This window comes from Culex pipiens, chromosome 1 (genome assembly GCF_016801865.2).
Source record: "Culex pipiens pallens isolate TS chromosome 1, TS_CPP_V2, whole genome shotgun sequence".
In the NCBI taxonomy this organism is placed as follows: Eukaryota; Metazoa; Arthropoda; class Insecta; order Diptera; family Culicidae; genus Culex; species Culex pipiens.
Window position 1 is genome coordinate 23,311,768 of NC_068937.1, and position 15,170 is coordinate 23,326,937.

General features: G+C 36.3%; 2 protein-coding genes across 2 annotated transcripts in view; one reads left to right on the forward strand and one right to left on the reverse strand.

Annotated features, from left to right (window-relative positions):
- The window catches only part of LOC120420200 (TATA element modulatory factor), a 140,487-nt gene extending 133,288 nt beyond the window's left edge, over positions 1 to 7,199 (reverse strand). Inside the window, exon 1 of the mRNA XM_052706836.1 lies at positions 5,789 to 7,199. Coding sequence (XP_052562796.1) covers positions 5,789 to 7,086 — 1,298 coding nt within the window. The 5' untranslated portion in view covers positions 7,087 to 7,199. The remainder of the gene's footprint in view (positions 1 to 5,788) is intronic.
- A 4,124-nt stretch (positions 7,200 to 11,323) lies between these two features.
- The window catches only part of LOC120414505 (uncharacterized), a 117,463-nt gene continuing 113,616 nt past the window's right edge, over positions 11,324 to 15,170 (forward strand). The window contains exon 1 of the mRNA XM_052706833.1: positions 11,324 to 11,967. The gene's annotated coding sequence lies outside the window, so the exon portion shown is untranslated. The remainder of the gene's footprint in view (positions 11,968 to 15,170) is intronic.

Sequence of the window (15,170 nt, forward strand, 5' to 3'; positions counted from 1 at the left end):
AAACGTTTGGTTTGATAGTAAATGTGAGTCCTGTGTAAAAAGTGACAGTTCGTCACCTTTTTTAGCAGGTATTAGATTACTTTTTTTAGACAAACAAACAAACTAGAACTTTTTGACAGTTTGGTAGTTTGCCTGCATCTGTTTGCAGAAACGTCAGCCTACATGCCGCTTAGAGTTATTTGCAGCCCTCTGTCACGACGGCCATGTTTATGAAACCTAAATGTTCGACGCGAACATGAAGAAAACAAAGAAGATGAAGAACGCATTTGCTGTCAAAATTTGAAAATAAACAAACCGCGTGGTAAACAAAGGTATAATTTCATAATGTTGAAATGATTTCCATGAAAAAATAACGACACGGGACGGATTTCCAAACACAAGTTCCCGAAGACCCCTACCCGCCAGAGACTATGGATAAATGCTCCGCGAAGTAGCGATGAAGACGGTTTTGCAAGTTCAAAGTTCAGATTTATTCGGACCACTTCGCGATGAACTTCTTGTGAGTCCACAAAAGGTCGGATTCTACACAAGCACGCGATTCCTTCGATTCCCTGTGCGAGTCGACAGCGGGAGTGGGCCAGTCCTCGGAGAAGGTTATCGAAGGATGCTCGGAAAGACCAGCTCCGCCACAATCACCGGAATCACGGATGTTTCTGCACTTGGTCGGTTACTCCCTGCCGGAGATTGCAGCGAGTTGTTCGGAAGGATCAACAGCGGGACTTGGCCAGTCTCCAGTCCAGTACTACTCAGCAAATCTTACCGGACAATCGGAAGCAACAGTTTTCATCTTTTTTCGTAACAGATTTGCACACACAAAAAGTGATGTTTCTTGAAGATTTGGTGTAAACAAACAGACAACACCAATACTGCTACACTCACAGAGCCCACGCAGTAGTATTAGTGAAGAGCCCACGATAAACAACGTGGGCTCTTCACTAATACTACTACGTGGGCTCTTCGAGGTTTTGGTGACTGTCAAACGTTCTAGCCATTTACAGTGGTGCCAGAGGGTTGGTTATTTGCGAATTTGCCGCAAACTGTCAAACACGAAAAAGTGCGAGTTTGTTTGTTTGTTTGTTTGTCATAGTCTAATACCTGCTTTAGTTTGATTTTGTCAGGCCTAACCACAAACTAAAAAGTGTCAAACGAAAAAGTGACCAATCACCGGGGATTGAGTGTACTTTCTTCGAGAAAGTTTTAGCAAATTTGCTCAATTTGAATGTTGGATCATTTTTCAAAAAAGCAGGAGTTGGTTGGGGAAAGTTGGTTTTCTTATACAAATTCCCACACAAAATTGAAATGCTCATCAATTTGACCCACCTTCACATATGGACTCAGAATCAAGTTCTGAACAAATGTGGGTGTGTGTAGGTATGTAACATTTATTGGTTTCTAACCTAATTTTCTTTGAGTATTCGAAAAAATACGGTATTTTGTGAAAATGTTAGTATTTTCCAAACAAATCTAATAAATTGAAAAAGAATACACAATTTCGCTTCGTTTGATAGCCATATTGAAATAAAAAAAAATGAGTATTTTCTAAAAATACGGAATTTTGTGAAAATTTCAGTATTTCAAAAAATCTCTAATAAGTTGAAAAAGTAAACCAAATTTCGTTTCATTTGATACCCATATTTAATTTTGTTTTTGTAATTTCAAAAAAAAATATGATGTTTTGTGAAAATTTCAGTAGGTATTACAGTAGTTGTTCGGTAACTGGGCGTTGTTTAGCTGGGCTGCTTTTTAACTGGGCGCTCGATAACTGGGCCGTAGCCCAGTTAAAAAGCAGACAAACGTCAAAAAACCAAAATGAGCGAGGGGTTAATGGATGCAAAAATCATATTCAATAAATAAAAAAACTTTTTTCAAACTTTTGTTTAATTTCAAGTTACAATTAAAGAAATATGAAAAGCAAGAATTGTAAATAAATTTGAGTAACTTTAATTTTTCTATTTCACCTCGTTATTTTTTGTTCAACCCAGTTAACGAGCAACATTCGGTGACTGGGCTACCTTTTCGGCCCAGTTACCGAACAACCACTGTATTAAAAAAAATAAATAAATAAAAAATTAAATAGCAAGCGCAATTTCACTTCGTTTGATACCTGTTTTGTAATTTTTATAAATTGGAGTATTATATTACCTTCAAAAAAAAAACTTTAAGAATGTAAAAAGGCTTACAAAATTTTGTTTCATTTGATAGCCATATTGAAAATTTAAACATTTCAGTATTTTCGAAAAAATACAGTATTTTGTGATAATTTCAGTATTTAAAAAAAACCCCTATTAAATTGAAAAAGAACTCACAATTTCGCTTCGTTTGATACCCATTTTGTATTTTTTTTTTTTATAAATTTGAGTATTTTTGAAAAATACGGTATCTTGTGAAAATTGTACTACTTTCATAAAAAACTCTAATAATGTGAAAAAGCATACTAAATTTTGTTTCGTTTGATACCCATACTGAAATTTGAGTATTTTTTTTAAATACTGTTACGAAATGTTATTAAAATTGGGGTAGGGGAAGTGACGAAAATTCAGTTACGTAACGTAAAATAAAATAAAAACAGAGTTGTTATAGCCTAAATTTGAAATCTTAGCATTTAGATGTTTCAGAACTTAAGAATTATATATTTAATTTTTTTTTTAATTTTTGGTATTGAGGAATTCCGGAATAAATGATTTTTTTCAGTTTTAGAATTTCAGAGGTTTAAAAATTTTGTAGGTAATTTCAAAATTTTAAAATCTGCTTTTTATACAAAAAAAAAATTAAAGCGAACCTAAGACATGAATAAATTTAAATTTTAAGAATGATAGAATTATCTGATTTTTTTTAATTTTGAATATTTTTTATTTTTGTTCAATAAAATTTCTATGAACAAATTTTTATTATTTATGGCAAGTTTTGACTAATTAGTTTTTTTCAGATTTTTTTCAATAAAATTATTATTATAAAAATCTTTTTTTTTTAATTCTATTTTTTGTTTGTTCTAAAATATTTCAAGTTCGACTAAAATATTACAAAAAAATCTAAAAATTAAAAAAAATAGAGCAGTTTTTTTCAATTGTGACATTTAAAAAAAAACCATTTGAAAATATTTTTTTATTCCGGAAGTTTAAAAAACTTTAAAAAACCGTAATATTCTAAAAAAAGCAATCCTCTTGAAATAATAAAAAAATATATTTTTTATTCAAAAATATTCAAAATTTTAGAAATTCAAACATCACAATTATAAAAACTCAAACAGTTCCTTTTTTTTAACTTTTAAAACCATGAAAAAAAAATCAGGTAGTTTATTATCTGAAAAATCTTGTAACTTTTGATAGAACCGACCAAATTGGACTCTTTCGGTTGCAAAAGAGCAACTCTCTACGAAATCGGCCGATTTCGACCATTTTTATTTTTGGTTTTTTTTTATTTGACTCAAACTTTTTGGGGGCCTTCTCTATGACCAAATAAGCTATTTTGCGTCATTGGTTCATCCATACAAGTCTCCATACAATTTTGGCAGCTGTCCATACAAAAATGATATGTAAATATTCAAACAGCTGTAACTTTTGAGTGAATTTTCTGATCAATTTGGTGTCTTCGGCAAAGTTGTAGGTATTGTTGAGGACTTTTGAGAAAAAATAGGTACACGGAAAAAAAATTGCAGATTTTTTTTATCAACATTTTTTTTTTCCCAAAATACGTTTTTTTTTATTTTTGAGATTTTTTGATATGTTTTAGGGGACAAAAATCCGCAACTTTTGAGCCATAGAGAAACATGGTCAAAAAATCTGCCGCCGAGTTATGAATTTTTGAAAAAACAGTGATTTTTGGAAAAAATGAAGTTTCATGCAAAGGGCCAAATACTGAATATTACGCCAATTTCAAATGCTAGTCTTGATTTAAAAATTTTCAAAATATTTTTTTCGAAAGGATCGGAAAATTTCACGAATGTTTCATGTATTAACATTGAAAATCGGACCATTAATTGCAGAGATATCGTCATTAGAAAATGGTGGGCTGATTGGGTGAGACTTAGAAAACTTCAATTTTCGTGTTTCTTTTTCTTTAAGCCGCTGTATTTCAGCAACCAGAGGTCCAATCTTCAATGTCTCTTAGACAATTTTATAGCAAATTTTCTGAACTTTTCAAAAAACATATTTTTAGAAATGGTCACTCGTGGTCACTATTTTTAAAAATTGAAAAACTGCAAATATTTCGCTAAAATCAAACTTTCGGTGGCTATATCTTGAAAACGGAGCCCTTTATCAAAAAATCTGTATAGTACTTTTCGATTGCAAATTCAATTTTGCATTAAAAAGTAATGTCAAACTTGTTTTTGCATAAAACTTCGATTTTTTCCAAAAATCACTATTTTTTCATAAATTCATAACTCGGCGGCAGATTTTTTGACCATGTTTCTCTATGGCTCAAAAGTTGCGGATTTTTGTCCCCTAAAACATATCAAAAAATCTCGAAAATCAAAAAATATGTATTTTGGGAAATTGAGTTTTAGTGAAAAAAAGTTGATAAAAAAATCTGCAATTTTTTTTCCGTGTACCTATTTTTTTCTCAAAAGTCCTCAACAATACCTACAACTTTGCCGAAGACACCAAATTGATCAGAAAATTCACTCAAAAGTTACAGCTGTTTAAATGTTTACATACCATTTTTGTATGGACAGCTGCCAAAATTGTATGGAGACTTGTATGGGTGAACCAATGACACAAAATAGCATATTTGGTCATAGGGAAAGCCACCACAAAGTTTGAGCCAAATCAAAAAATACAAATAAAATCCATTTCCGGTTTTGGTAGAGAATTGCTCAAAAGATCCAAAATTCCTTCTGGTTTACACTGACGAAAGGACCAAACATATGGTCCAGGATTACCGCAGATCTTCCGGATTGCACTGGGGTTGGTTTTTTCGGGGATTTGGGTTTTTGGGCAAAAAACATTTTTTTTTACATCGAACAATGCCTAACTTTATCATTTTCTTTTATAACATGCCTTTTGACATATTTCAGTGCAATTACTTTGATATGGTCAAGGCCTCCGGGGACCCTGGTTCCGGTTCCAAGTGGCCATCATCTGCTGATGACCCAATGTTGATACATTGGTGCAAAAATATGTCACGCGGCATGTCAAAACACTTGTAATAGGGTTTATAGATTCTGTGAAGATGTAAGAAACTCAGTATAACTGTCCATCTGGCCATTTTGGCCAGTTCCGGTGAATCCGGAATTCCGGTCCCAGTTGAGGATTTTTCCCAAATTGTCAAAGTAACATGTCAAAACACTTGTAAATGGTTTTTATAAATTTAATGAAAATTTCAGAAACTCAGTAGCTGGTCATCTGGCCACTTTGGCTAGTTCCGGTGAATCCGAAATTCTGGTCCCAATTGAGGATTTTTTTAAAAGTATTTGGACGGTTGCAAATATTCTGAAATAACTCTTAACAGTTCTAAAATTTGTATATATTTTAAAATATAAATTGCTTCAACAAAAATTTTAACCAATTTTTAAAAAAAATTGCTTATTTTTTTCTAAGGAAAAAAGTTTAAGGTGCGTAAAAAAAACATTTATAAGAAAAAAAATAGAATCGGAGTCGACATAACTCAGGAAGCCGGAGTCGGAGTCATGGCCTAAATTGCAACAAACGGATTGAACCCGGATCATCGGCACAGGTTCCAGAACTATGCCAAATGCAGTTTCCGAGCAAAAGCTACCGTTCGACGGCTCAAACTTCACGATTTTTCATGATTATTTTAAAAATCTCAAATAAAATAAGCTTCTACTCACTCCAACAGCTCGGACACCTCCGCCAGCCGGCGCGTCAGCTTCTCACTCTCGCTCAGGTCGTCGCTGTTGGCGCTCTGCACGGAAATCTCCGACGGTTCGCGCGTGTGACCGCGCTTCTTGCCCATCATGCTGTCGATGTTGGACGACGACTTGCCGTCGGGGATCTTCACGTACGCCGCCCCGCACGAGTTGGTGCTGCTGGAGTCGCCGCCGTTGCCCGGGCTGGAGATGATTTCGATGTCGGACGAGGTGGCCGTTTCGATCTCGTCCCCGGACGAGGTCGGTTCCGGTTTGTTGAGCAGGTGCGACGGAGTTGGCTCGTCCGAGGGGTGTTGGGACGGGATCTCCTCGAAGCTGTGGGTGGAGTCGGAGATTTGGGTTTGGATTTCGACGTTTTCGTACGACTTTTCGATTAGCGATTCTTCGGGTTTGGACGTGACCGTGGTTTCGGAATCGTTGGATTCTTCCGTGTCGCAGACGGAGACCTCGGAGAAGGTCATCTGGCGGGAGGTTTTGTCCAGGGTAAGATGGAGCGAGCTACGGCTGGGGGCCACCGTGATGGGGATCGTCGTTGATTCGCCCGTTTCCATCACCGTAATGGGTTGTTCCGACAGGGTGTACGACACGGAATCTTCCTCCACGCTGATGTCGTCGTCGCCGAGTTCGACCGAGGTGAACCGCATCTCTTCCTCGCCCTCGGCCGGGCTTCGTTCCGTGGCCGTGCTCGTAATCGACTCCGGCGACGAAACACTGGACGGCGTCCCCAGCGGCCGGATGACCTCCACCGAGTCCGATTCCTGTCCGAGCGTGGGCGCCGAACTGGGCGAGGTCAACGCCGACCCCGGCGTCGTAACCGGACTCAGCAGCTCAATCGATTCCGAACTATTCTCCGGCGAGCCGCCCTTGGCCGGAACCTCCGCAATCCCCGAATCCTCAAAGCTCTTCCGCTTCAAGCTCGAAGGCGCCTTCGTTACGGTCACATTGGCCGCCGTAACCGGCTGCTCAAAGAACGAACCCGTAAACGAGCCCCAAATGCTGTCCGCCTGGCCCTTCCCGACGTTCCCCCCTCCCTTCGCGCCTCCTCCCTGCACCGGAGTGCTCGGTTCCGTCTTACTTTCGCCGCCCCCCTTCTGCTGCTGCTCCCCTTCCTCCGGTGCGCTAGCACCGGTGGCCACAACCGAACCCGAACCATCCTCCTCATCGTCCTTGATGTCCAGCGCCTTGTCGATCTGCTTTTGGGCCTCCTTCAGGGCCGTCTTGGCGAGGTTCGCGATTCCGGTCGTGTCGAACCAGCTCATCCCGGCGGCGGCGTCCTCGACGTACGGCGGTGCCTCCAACTCCAACGCGGCGGCCACACTTGAAGAAAAAAGGGTTGTTTTGGAGAAGGACAATCTTCCTTTTTTCCTGTTGCGGAGGGGCTGTTTTTCTCTTGCGCGACGACACGTCAAAGTTTTTTTTCTTCTCTCTTTCGCTTTTTTCCTTCTTTGTTGATGATTGATGTTTTTTTTTTTGTTTTGTTGACGTTTGGGGCCAGTGTTGCGGGGAACGCAACTTGCATCGATACCGGGGAAAAAATACCGATAAATTCCGGGAAAAAATAGTTGTCGAAAATCAGGTACAGAGTGGATTCGTTGGTGGCAGTGGCAGTTTCAAAAAACGGCCAAATCGGCTCGAAACCGGTCCTGTGTGCATGACGAAGGCCGATTTTCAAAACTTTTTTCAAGAAAAGATAAAAATATTTTTGCGTTATTCATATAAAAAGCCGTCAGTTTTTGATTGTTTTTTTTTTATCTTTTATTAAAGCAAAATTTCAAAATCGAGTTTCGCAATGCACACGGGATATGTCTAAATTTTAGCTAATTTGGTCCATCCAATATCGAGATATCGTGGCATCCGTAAATCAAGCCGGTGTTTCAAGAAAAAATGCTCCGATAGTTTGACAGTAATTGATTATTGAGGATTTAAGCTGATAGCTGTAATTTAAGAGCGAGTCCACGAACAGGGCATACCCCTTTGTATGGGACGTCGTTTGGACCTCACCAATCTGCCTGAAATTTTCAGGGGTTGTTTGTACATATAAAACTTAAAGTTAAAAAAAAATGAGATGCTGCTTTTTTTCTGGTGTCATCTAGTATCCTTGGAAACGAACTTGAATTTCAATAAATGTGAATCGAAGATTTTTTTTAACTTTCATTTTTTAAAGGGTTAAAATGGATGAAAACAAACATTTTTATGCATGTTTCTATTGTGAAATTGTCTCAGGAACACGAATATGATAAAATTATCATCAGAAAATGGGATCTAATGGGTCCCCCGAGCAAAAATTTACATCCAAAAAATTCACTAAAAGTAAAAGTATCTATTTAATATGTTTAACTGCCTTACCCAAAGCGTTCTCAGTTTCAGATGGTAGTCCCAGATGTCCCCTACAAGCTGCAGGTCGAACCGAGTTGATATCTGGATGGAACACTTTTTTATTTGAGTTTGAAAATTGTGCTATTTTTTCACTAAAATGTCAATAACTCCCTTTAGATTTAACCAATCGGGGTGCTCTATCCTGCATTTTGTTGCATTTTTTAAGCCCTTTCAGATGCATTTTGAATTTTTAAATTAAATTGAATTTTGCCCAAGTTACAGCCGTTTCACGATTTTTGACGTTTTTGAACCTTCAAACTTTGTGTCCCGATTTGCCCCACTTCCCGTTGACCTAGAGAGCTCATATTTTGGCCAGATGCTAGTTTTATATGTACAAACAACCCCTGAAAATTTCAGGCAGATTGGTGAGGTCGATGCGAGATGAGTATGCTTTGCTCGTGGACTCGCTCTTAAAGCATATTCTCTCGGTCGTTGAAAACAATTATGGCTGACAATTTTTATCTTTAATCACTTCTCCGACATCAAAAAAAACATTCGAGCAAAATTTTATCATGTCAGCAAAATATTATGTTTCTTGAAAAAAGTTCCACGTGCTCCGCTTGTTTGTCAACAAAGCTACAGCTGGGTGATGAGACGAATTGAGGGGGGGAGAGGATTTAACATTTGAGCAATTCTATGAGATTTCGGGCATTCATTTTTTTTTGTATTTTTTAATCCATCTGAAACTTTTTTGATGCCTTCGGTAGGCCCAATAAAGCCATTTTGATAACCATATAATTTTCCAAACAAATTTGGCAGCTGTCCATACAAAAATGATATTTGAAAATTCAAAAATCTGTATCTTTTGAGGGATTTTTTTTTATCGATTTGGTATCTTCAGCAAAATTGTAGGTTAGGATAAGGACAATACTGAAAAAAAATACCAGTGAAATTTTTGGGTGATTTTTAATTTGATTTTTTGTCAAAAAAAAAAATGAATTGCCAAAAACACTATTTTTACTTAAATTTTTGTTATGCTTTAGGGGACACCAAATGCCAACTTTTCAGAAATTTCCAGTCTGTGCCAAAAATCTTTGACCGAGTTATGATTTTTTGAAAAAATACTGATTTTTTCATAAAAATCAAAATATTGGTCTTAAATAATTTTCAACTTAACTTTTTGATGTTAAATCGAAGTACCTTAGTGAAATTTTTATAAAGTGTACCGTTTTCAAGTTATAGAAATTTTTAGGTAACTTTTTTGAAAATAGTCGCAGCTATTCATTTTTCAAATTTAGTGCACATGTTTGCCTTCTTTTGAAAAATATATATTTTTTTAAGCTGAGGAAATTCTCTATATTTTGGTTTTTTGAACTTTGTTGATACGACCCTTAGTTGCTGAGATATTGCCATGCAAAGATTCAAAAACAGAAAAAAATATGTTTTTTAAGTGTCACCCAAACAACCCACCATTTTCTAATGTAGATATCTCAGCAACTAATGGTCCGATTTTCAATGTTAAAAAAATGAAACTTTCGTGAAATTTTTCGATCTTTTCGAAATCAATATTTTCCGAGATATTTTCCAAAATTTTAAATCAAGACTAACATTTCAAAAAGGCAAAATATTCAATATTACGCCCTTTTAAAATGTTAGTCTTGTTTAAAAATTTTAAAGGCTATTTTCAAAAAAGTTACCTGAAAATGGCCTTAAATTGAAAACGGTGCACTTCATCAAAATTTCACTAAAGTACTTTTTGTTTGCAAATTTAATTTTACATCGAAAAATGAAGTTGAAAAATTTTTGCGATCAATATTTCGATTCAGTATTGCAGATTTCTGACATTTTGCAACAATCGTGCAAGTTGTAAAAAGCTTTCCAACAAAGTGCACACCTCAAACTGCAACAGAAAAAAACTATCCGAGACACACCCCTTTGTCTGAAACTGTTCTAAAGTGGCAGAAAGCATTAAAGCTCAGTCGATACACGCACTTCTCTAGGCGAGCGGGGGGAGAAGGGGTAGGATTTCAAGTGTGCAAATATTTGGTGTGCATATATTATTTGCAAGTGTGAAGAATTTGGTGCTAAGTGTGCAATATTGATTAAAAAATTCATAACTCGGTTAAAGATTTTTTGCACAACCTGGAAATTTCTGAAAAGTTGGCCTCTAAAACATATCAAAAAATGAAAAAATGTGTTTTTTTGCAAATCAAGTTTTAGTGACAAAAAGTTAAATGAAAAATCATCAAAAAAAATTTACCGTGCATCATTTTTTCAGTCAGACACCAAATCGATCGAAAAATTCCTTGAAAAGAAACAGATTTCTTAATTTCCATACATCATTTTTGTATGGCCAGCTGCCAAATTTGTATGGAAAATTATATGGACAAACTAATGATGCAAAATGGCTTCTTTGGGAATACCGGAGGCACCAAAAAAGTTTTAGTCCGATTAAAAAATACCTACAAAAAAATCGAATGACCGAAATCTAAGAGAACTGCTCTTTTATATTAAAATGGGAATTGCAAAATGATGCTCAACATTCAAATGCGTGCTTCAAAAATCAACTTTGATTGGCTATATTTTGAAAACAGTGCACTTAATCAAATTATTTGTAAAGTACTTTCCGATTGCCAATTATATTTTACATAAAAAATGATGTCTGGAGTTTTTTTTTGAAAAGGTCCAATAAACCAATAATAAAACAAAAAAAAAACTGATTTCGGGAAATTGATTTTGTGAAAAAAAAAGCTAAAAAATTACAAGTTTTTTCGTTTTTTCGTATACTTATTTTTTTCTGAACAGTCCTCATCAATAGCTACAACTTTACCGCAAGCAAAAATATCCTTGAAAAGTTACAGATTTTAAAATATTTACGTACCATTTTTGTGTGAACAGCTGTCAAAATAATTGTAAGGAGACTTTTATGAGTTTATTTCGTAGAGAATTGCTCATTGGAGGAAAACTCTTGTTATGTTTTTTTTTTTCAAATTCCCGGAACACCAAACCCCTTTTTCCCGCGTCTAAGCAAGTCCCCTCCTGCAAAACAATCAAACGAAATCTTCCTCCCCGCAACCGTCAAACACTGACAGGCCAAATATGCCACAGTTGATTTCATTTGACAGCCAAACGAAGAGCGAGAGCCGTGGCTCGCGAAGAAGCAAAAGGAGAGAGAAGAAAAAAAATCAGCAATCGATAAACAACCTTCGTCGCGAAAAGTGGCCACTTTTTACTTCCAAAGTCTCTCCGCTCGGGGTGTGTAATTTCGGAACGCGCTTTTCGGTGGTGGCATTTCTCGAACGCCGTCTCGTCGGAACGTGGTCCGCCGTGGAATTGTGGCGGATTGCGCTGACAAGTGGCGGAATAAAACGGGGAGTGCGCGATTTTTCCAGCAGTTGGGAGCTGTGGAAAATCAATTTTTTCCTTGCGCCCTCTTGGGCGGAAGAGAGCGGGTGGCCAAGTGCGGGGTCAGTGTGAAGTGATCGTGAAGAGGGGGGGAACCTTTCCCCCCACAACCATCCGCTCGCAAGCAGTGAGAGTGTGAAAAGTGCGAAAAAGAAAAGAAAAATGCAAATTTAGTGCAAATCGGAAAAATTCGGAAAATTCCGTTCCGGCGGAAGTGAAGTGGCTTCCGGAAGTGGATTTCTCAGTCAGCGAAGCAGGCGCAGATCTTTGGAATCGTTCACCACAAGGACGCGTCCCGCCCACTTGCAGAGGGAACCAGTTTGAAGGAGCAGGAGCAGGAGACCTTGGCCGGAAGTGCAGCGCACCGTTGGAAGGAGTATCGAGAAAGAGGAGTTTTCGGGAGCGAACGAGAGAGAGAGGTGAGGGAATTGACCTAATTTTGTTTAAGGAAAAAATCAAAAGAATTTTGTTTTGTTTGAAAACGAAGCTCAAGATGAGTCACCCACCTTCAGTCAGTTGTGGGTAGTAAATTACCCACAACAATACTAATTAACCTGCTCAATGTGGATGTTGAAGTAATGAGCCAGAAGGTTTGAAACAGAGAGTAAAGCAATACAGAGTATGACGTACCACGACGACAAGTGCGTCAATAATTAGACTAGGTCAAAGTTCACCCAAATTAAACCATTTTTTGAAGATATGATCGGAGGCATGGCCACAGTTTGACATATCTTTCAATTTGACGAAGTTTGACATGTCGCATGACATGGTTTCTTGCAGAAATTCAGAAGTGTCCTCCCCAGGGGTCACCGGTAGTCGGTTCCGGAGTGGCCAGCTTGGAACAATGGCATGACTATAAATAGTCATCGTTCAATTTTATGAAGTTTGATTTGTAACACGATTGAGTACCATCAACTTAGTCAAGCTGGTCGTTTTTTCTGGTCTCTGGAACCCGGTTCCGGGTTTACCGGAAGTGACCAATATGACCTCAAAAGTGGTTCTGTCAATCGTGTGTTGTTTTTTGGCTGAGATTAATGGAGTAGTTTGTAGTTCAGATAAGTGAAAAACCGTTGAAAATGTTCTTTCCGGATGTTCCGGATTTCCGGAACCGGTAGGTCACCTGACCCTAACATTCGCACAGTGGCTCTCCAGGACAATTTGGAAAGCAAATTTTAATATTTTGTTCCTTTGATGATTTAGCCAGAAACAATACAAAATCGGAGCGTACCAAAACGCTACTCTTCTATGCGGTAAACACAACGCAGTAGGGCTGGCCGCTTTGTATTTTCGGGTGTACTCGGATATATACTGCAATCATTCATATTGACAAGAATAATGCTTGAGGGGCAATCTTAAGAAGATATTAGACTATGACAAACAAACAAACTAGATAAAACACATACCAAAATTCTTCGTTTTAGACATTTTTGATAATATTTTTTTATATATATTTTTTTTATAAAAAAAAGGACTTTTTTGACTTTCTATTTGTTGCATTAAAAATTCCGGAAAAATCTTTTTTTATATTTGTTTTAAGAGCGAGTCCACGAGCAAAGCATACCCATCTCGCATCGACCTCACCAATCTGCCTGAAATTTTCAGGGGTTGTTTGTACATATAAAACTAGCATCTGGCCAAAATATGAGCTATCTAGGTCAACGGGAAGTGGGGCAAATCGGGACACAAAGTTTGAAGGTTCAAAAACGTCAAAAATCGTAAAAAGGCTGTAACTTGGGCAAAATTCAATTTAATTTAAAAATTCAAAACGCATCTGAAAGGGCTTAAAAAATGCAACAAAATGCAGAATAGAGCACCCCGATTGGTTAAATCTAAAGGGAGTTATTGACATTTTAGTGAAAAAATAGCACAATTTTCAAACTCAAATAAAAAAGTGTTCCATCCAGATATCAACTCGGTTCGACCTGCAGCTTGTAGGGGACATCTGGGACTACCATCTGAGACTGAGAACGCTTTGGGTAAGGCAGTTTAACATATTAAATAGACACTTTTACTTTTAGTAAATTTTTTGGTTGTAAATTTTTGCTCGGGGGACCCCTTAGATCCTATTTTCTGATGATAATTTTATCATATTCGTGTTCCTGAGACAATTTCACAATAGAAACATGCATAAAAATGTTTGTTTTCATCCATTTTAACCCTTTAAAAAATGAAAGTTAAAAAAAATTGAGATGCTGCTTTTTTTCTGGTGTCATCTAGTATCCTTGGAAACGAACTTGATTTTCAATAAATGTGAATCGAAGATTTTTTTTAACTTTCATTTTTTAAAGGGTTAAAATGGATGAAAACAAAAATTTTTATGCATGTTTCTATTGTGAAATTGTCTCAGGAACACGAATATGATAAAATTATCATCAGAAAATAGGATCTAAGGGGTCCCCCGAGCAAAAATGTACAACCAAAAAATTCACTAAAAGTAAAAGTGTCTATTTAATATGTTAAACTGCCTTACCCAAAGCAGTCTCAGTCTCAGATGGTAGTCCCAGATGTCCCCTACAAGCTGCAGGTCGAACCGAGTTGATATCTGGATGGAACACTTTTTTATTTGAGTTTGAAAATTGTGCTATTTTTTCACTAAAATGTCAATAACTCCCTTTAGATTTAACCAATCGGGGTGCTCTATTCTGCATTTTGTTGCATTTTTTAAGCCCTTTCAGATGCGTTTTGAATTTTTAAATTAAATTGAATTTTGCCCAAGTTACAGCCTTTTTACGATTTTTGACGTTTTTGAACCTTCAAACTTTGTGTCCCGATTTGCCCCACTTCCCGTTGACCTAGAGTGCTCATATTTTGGCCAGATGCTAGTTTTATATGTACAAACAACCCCTGAAAATTTCAGGCAGATTGGTGAGGTCCAAACGACGTCCCATACAAAGGGGTATGCCCTGTTCGTGGACTCGCTCTTAATTGAATTTCCTTTTTAGAAAATTCTTTTCAATTATTGAATTTACAACATTATTAAAATTCTTTACCATTTATTTAAACGCAACAAAGTTATTAAAATTTTCGTAAATTTGTTCAAATTCTTCAAATTATTTTTGAAAATTTGTAATATTTTCAAAAATGTTTCGAAACTTATTAACGAATTTCAAAGATTATAAAAAAATATTTAAGAACGAAAGAAATTAGGAAAAAAAATAAAGTTTTATTAAAAAAATTAAAAAATATATTAAAAATAGAATTGTCTTGAATCCTCAATATTGCTTAGAATGCTCAGAATTTTCAAAAACTTTTTGTAATTGAAAAAATACAAAAAAAAAATCGGATTTTTAAATATCATAAATAATTATAGCGAATTTTATAGAATTTTACGGAATTTTAAATTGATTACTAATAATTAATATTGACAAGAAAAAAGCTTGGGGTGTAATCTAAAGGTGTTATTAGACTATGACAAACAAACAAAATAGACAAGAAAAAAAAAAACAAAAACGCTTCGCAAACAACTAAACAGTTCGGTTAAAATTCTTTTTATTGTTTTTGCTTACAACTGCCTTAAAATTCTTTAATTTTTTATTTAAATTCAACAAATTTATTGAAAGATTTGTAAATTCTTCAAAAACATTTTTTTGGAAAATTGTGATATTTTTAAAAATGTTTCGAA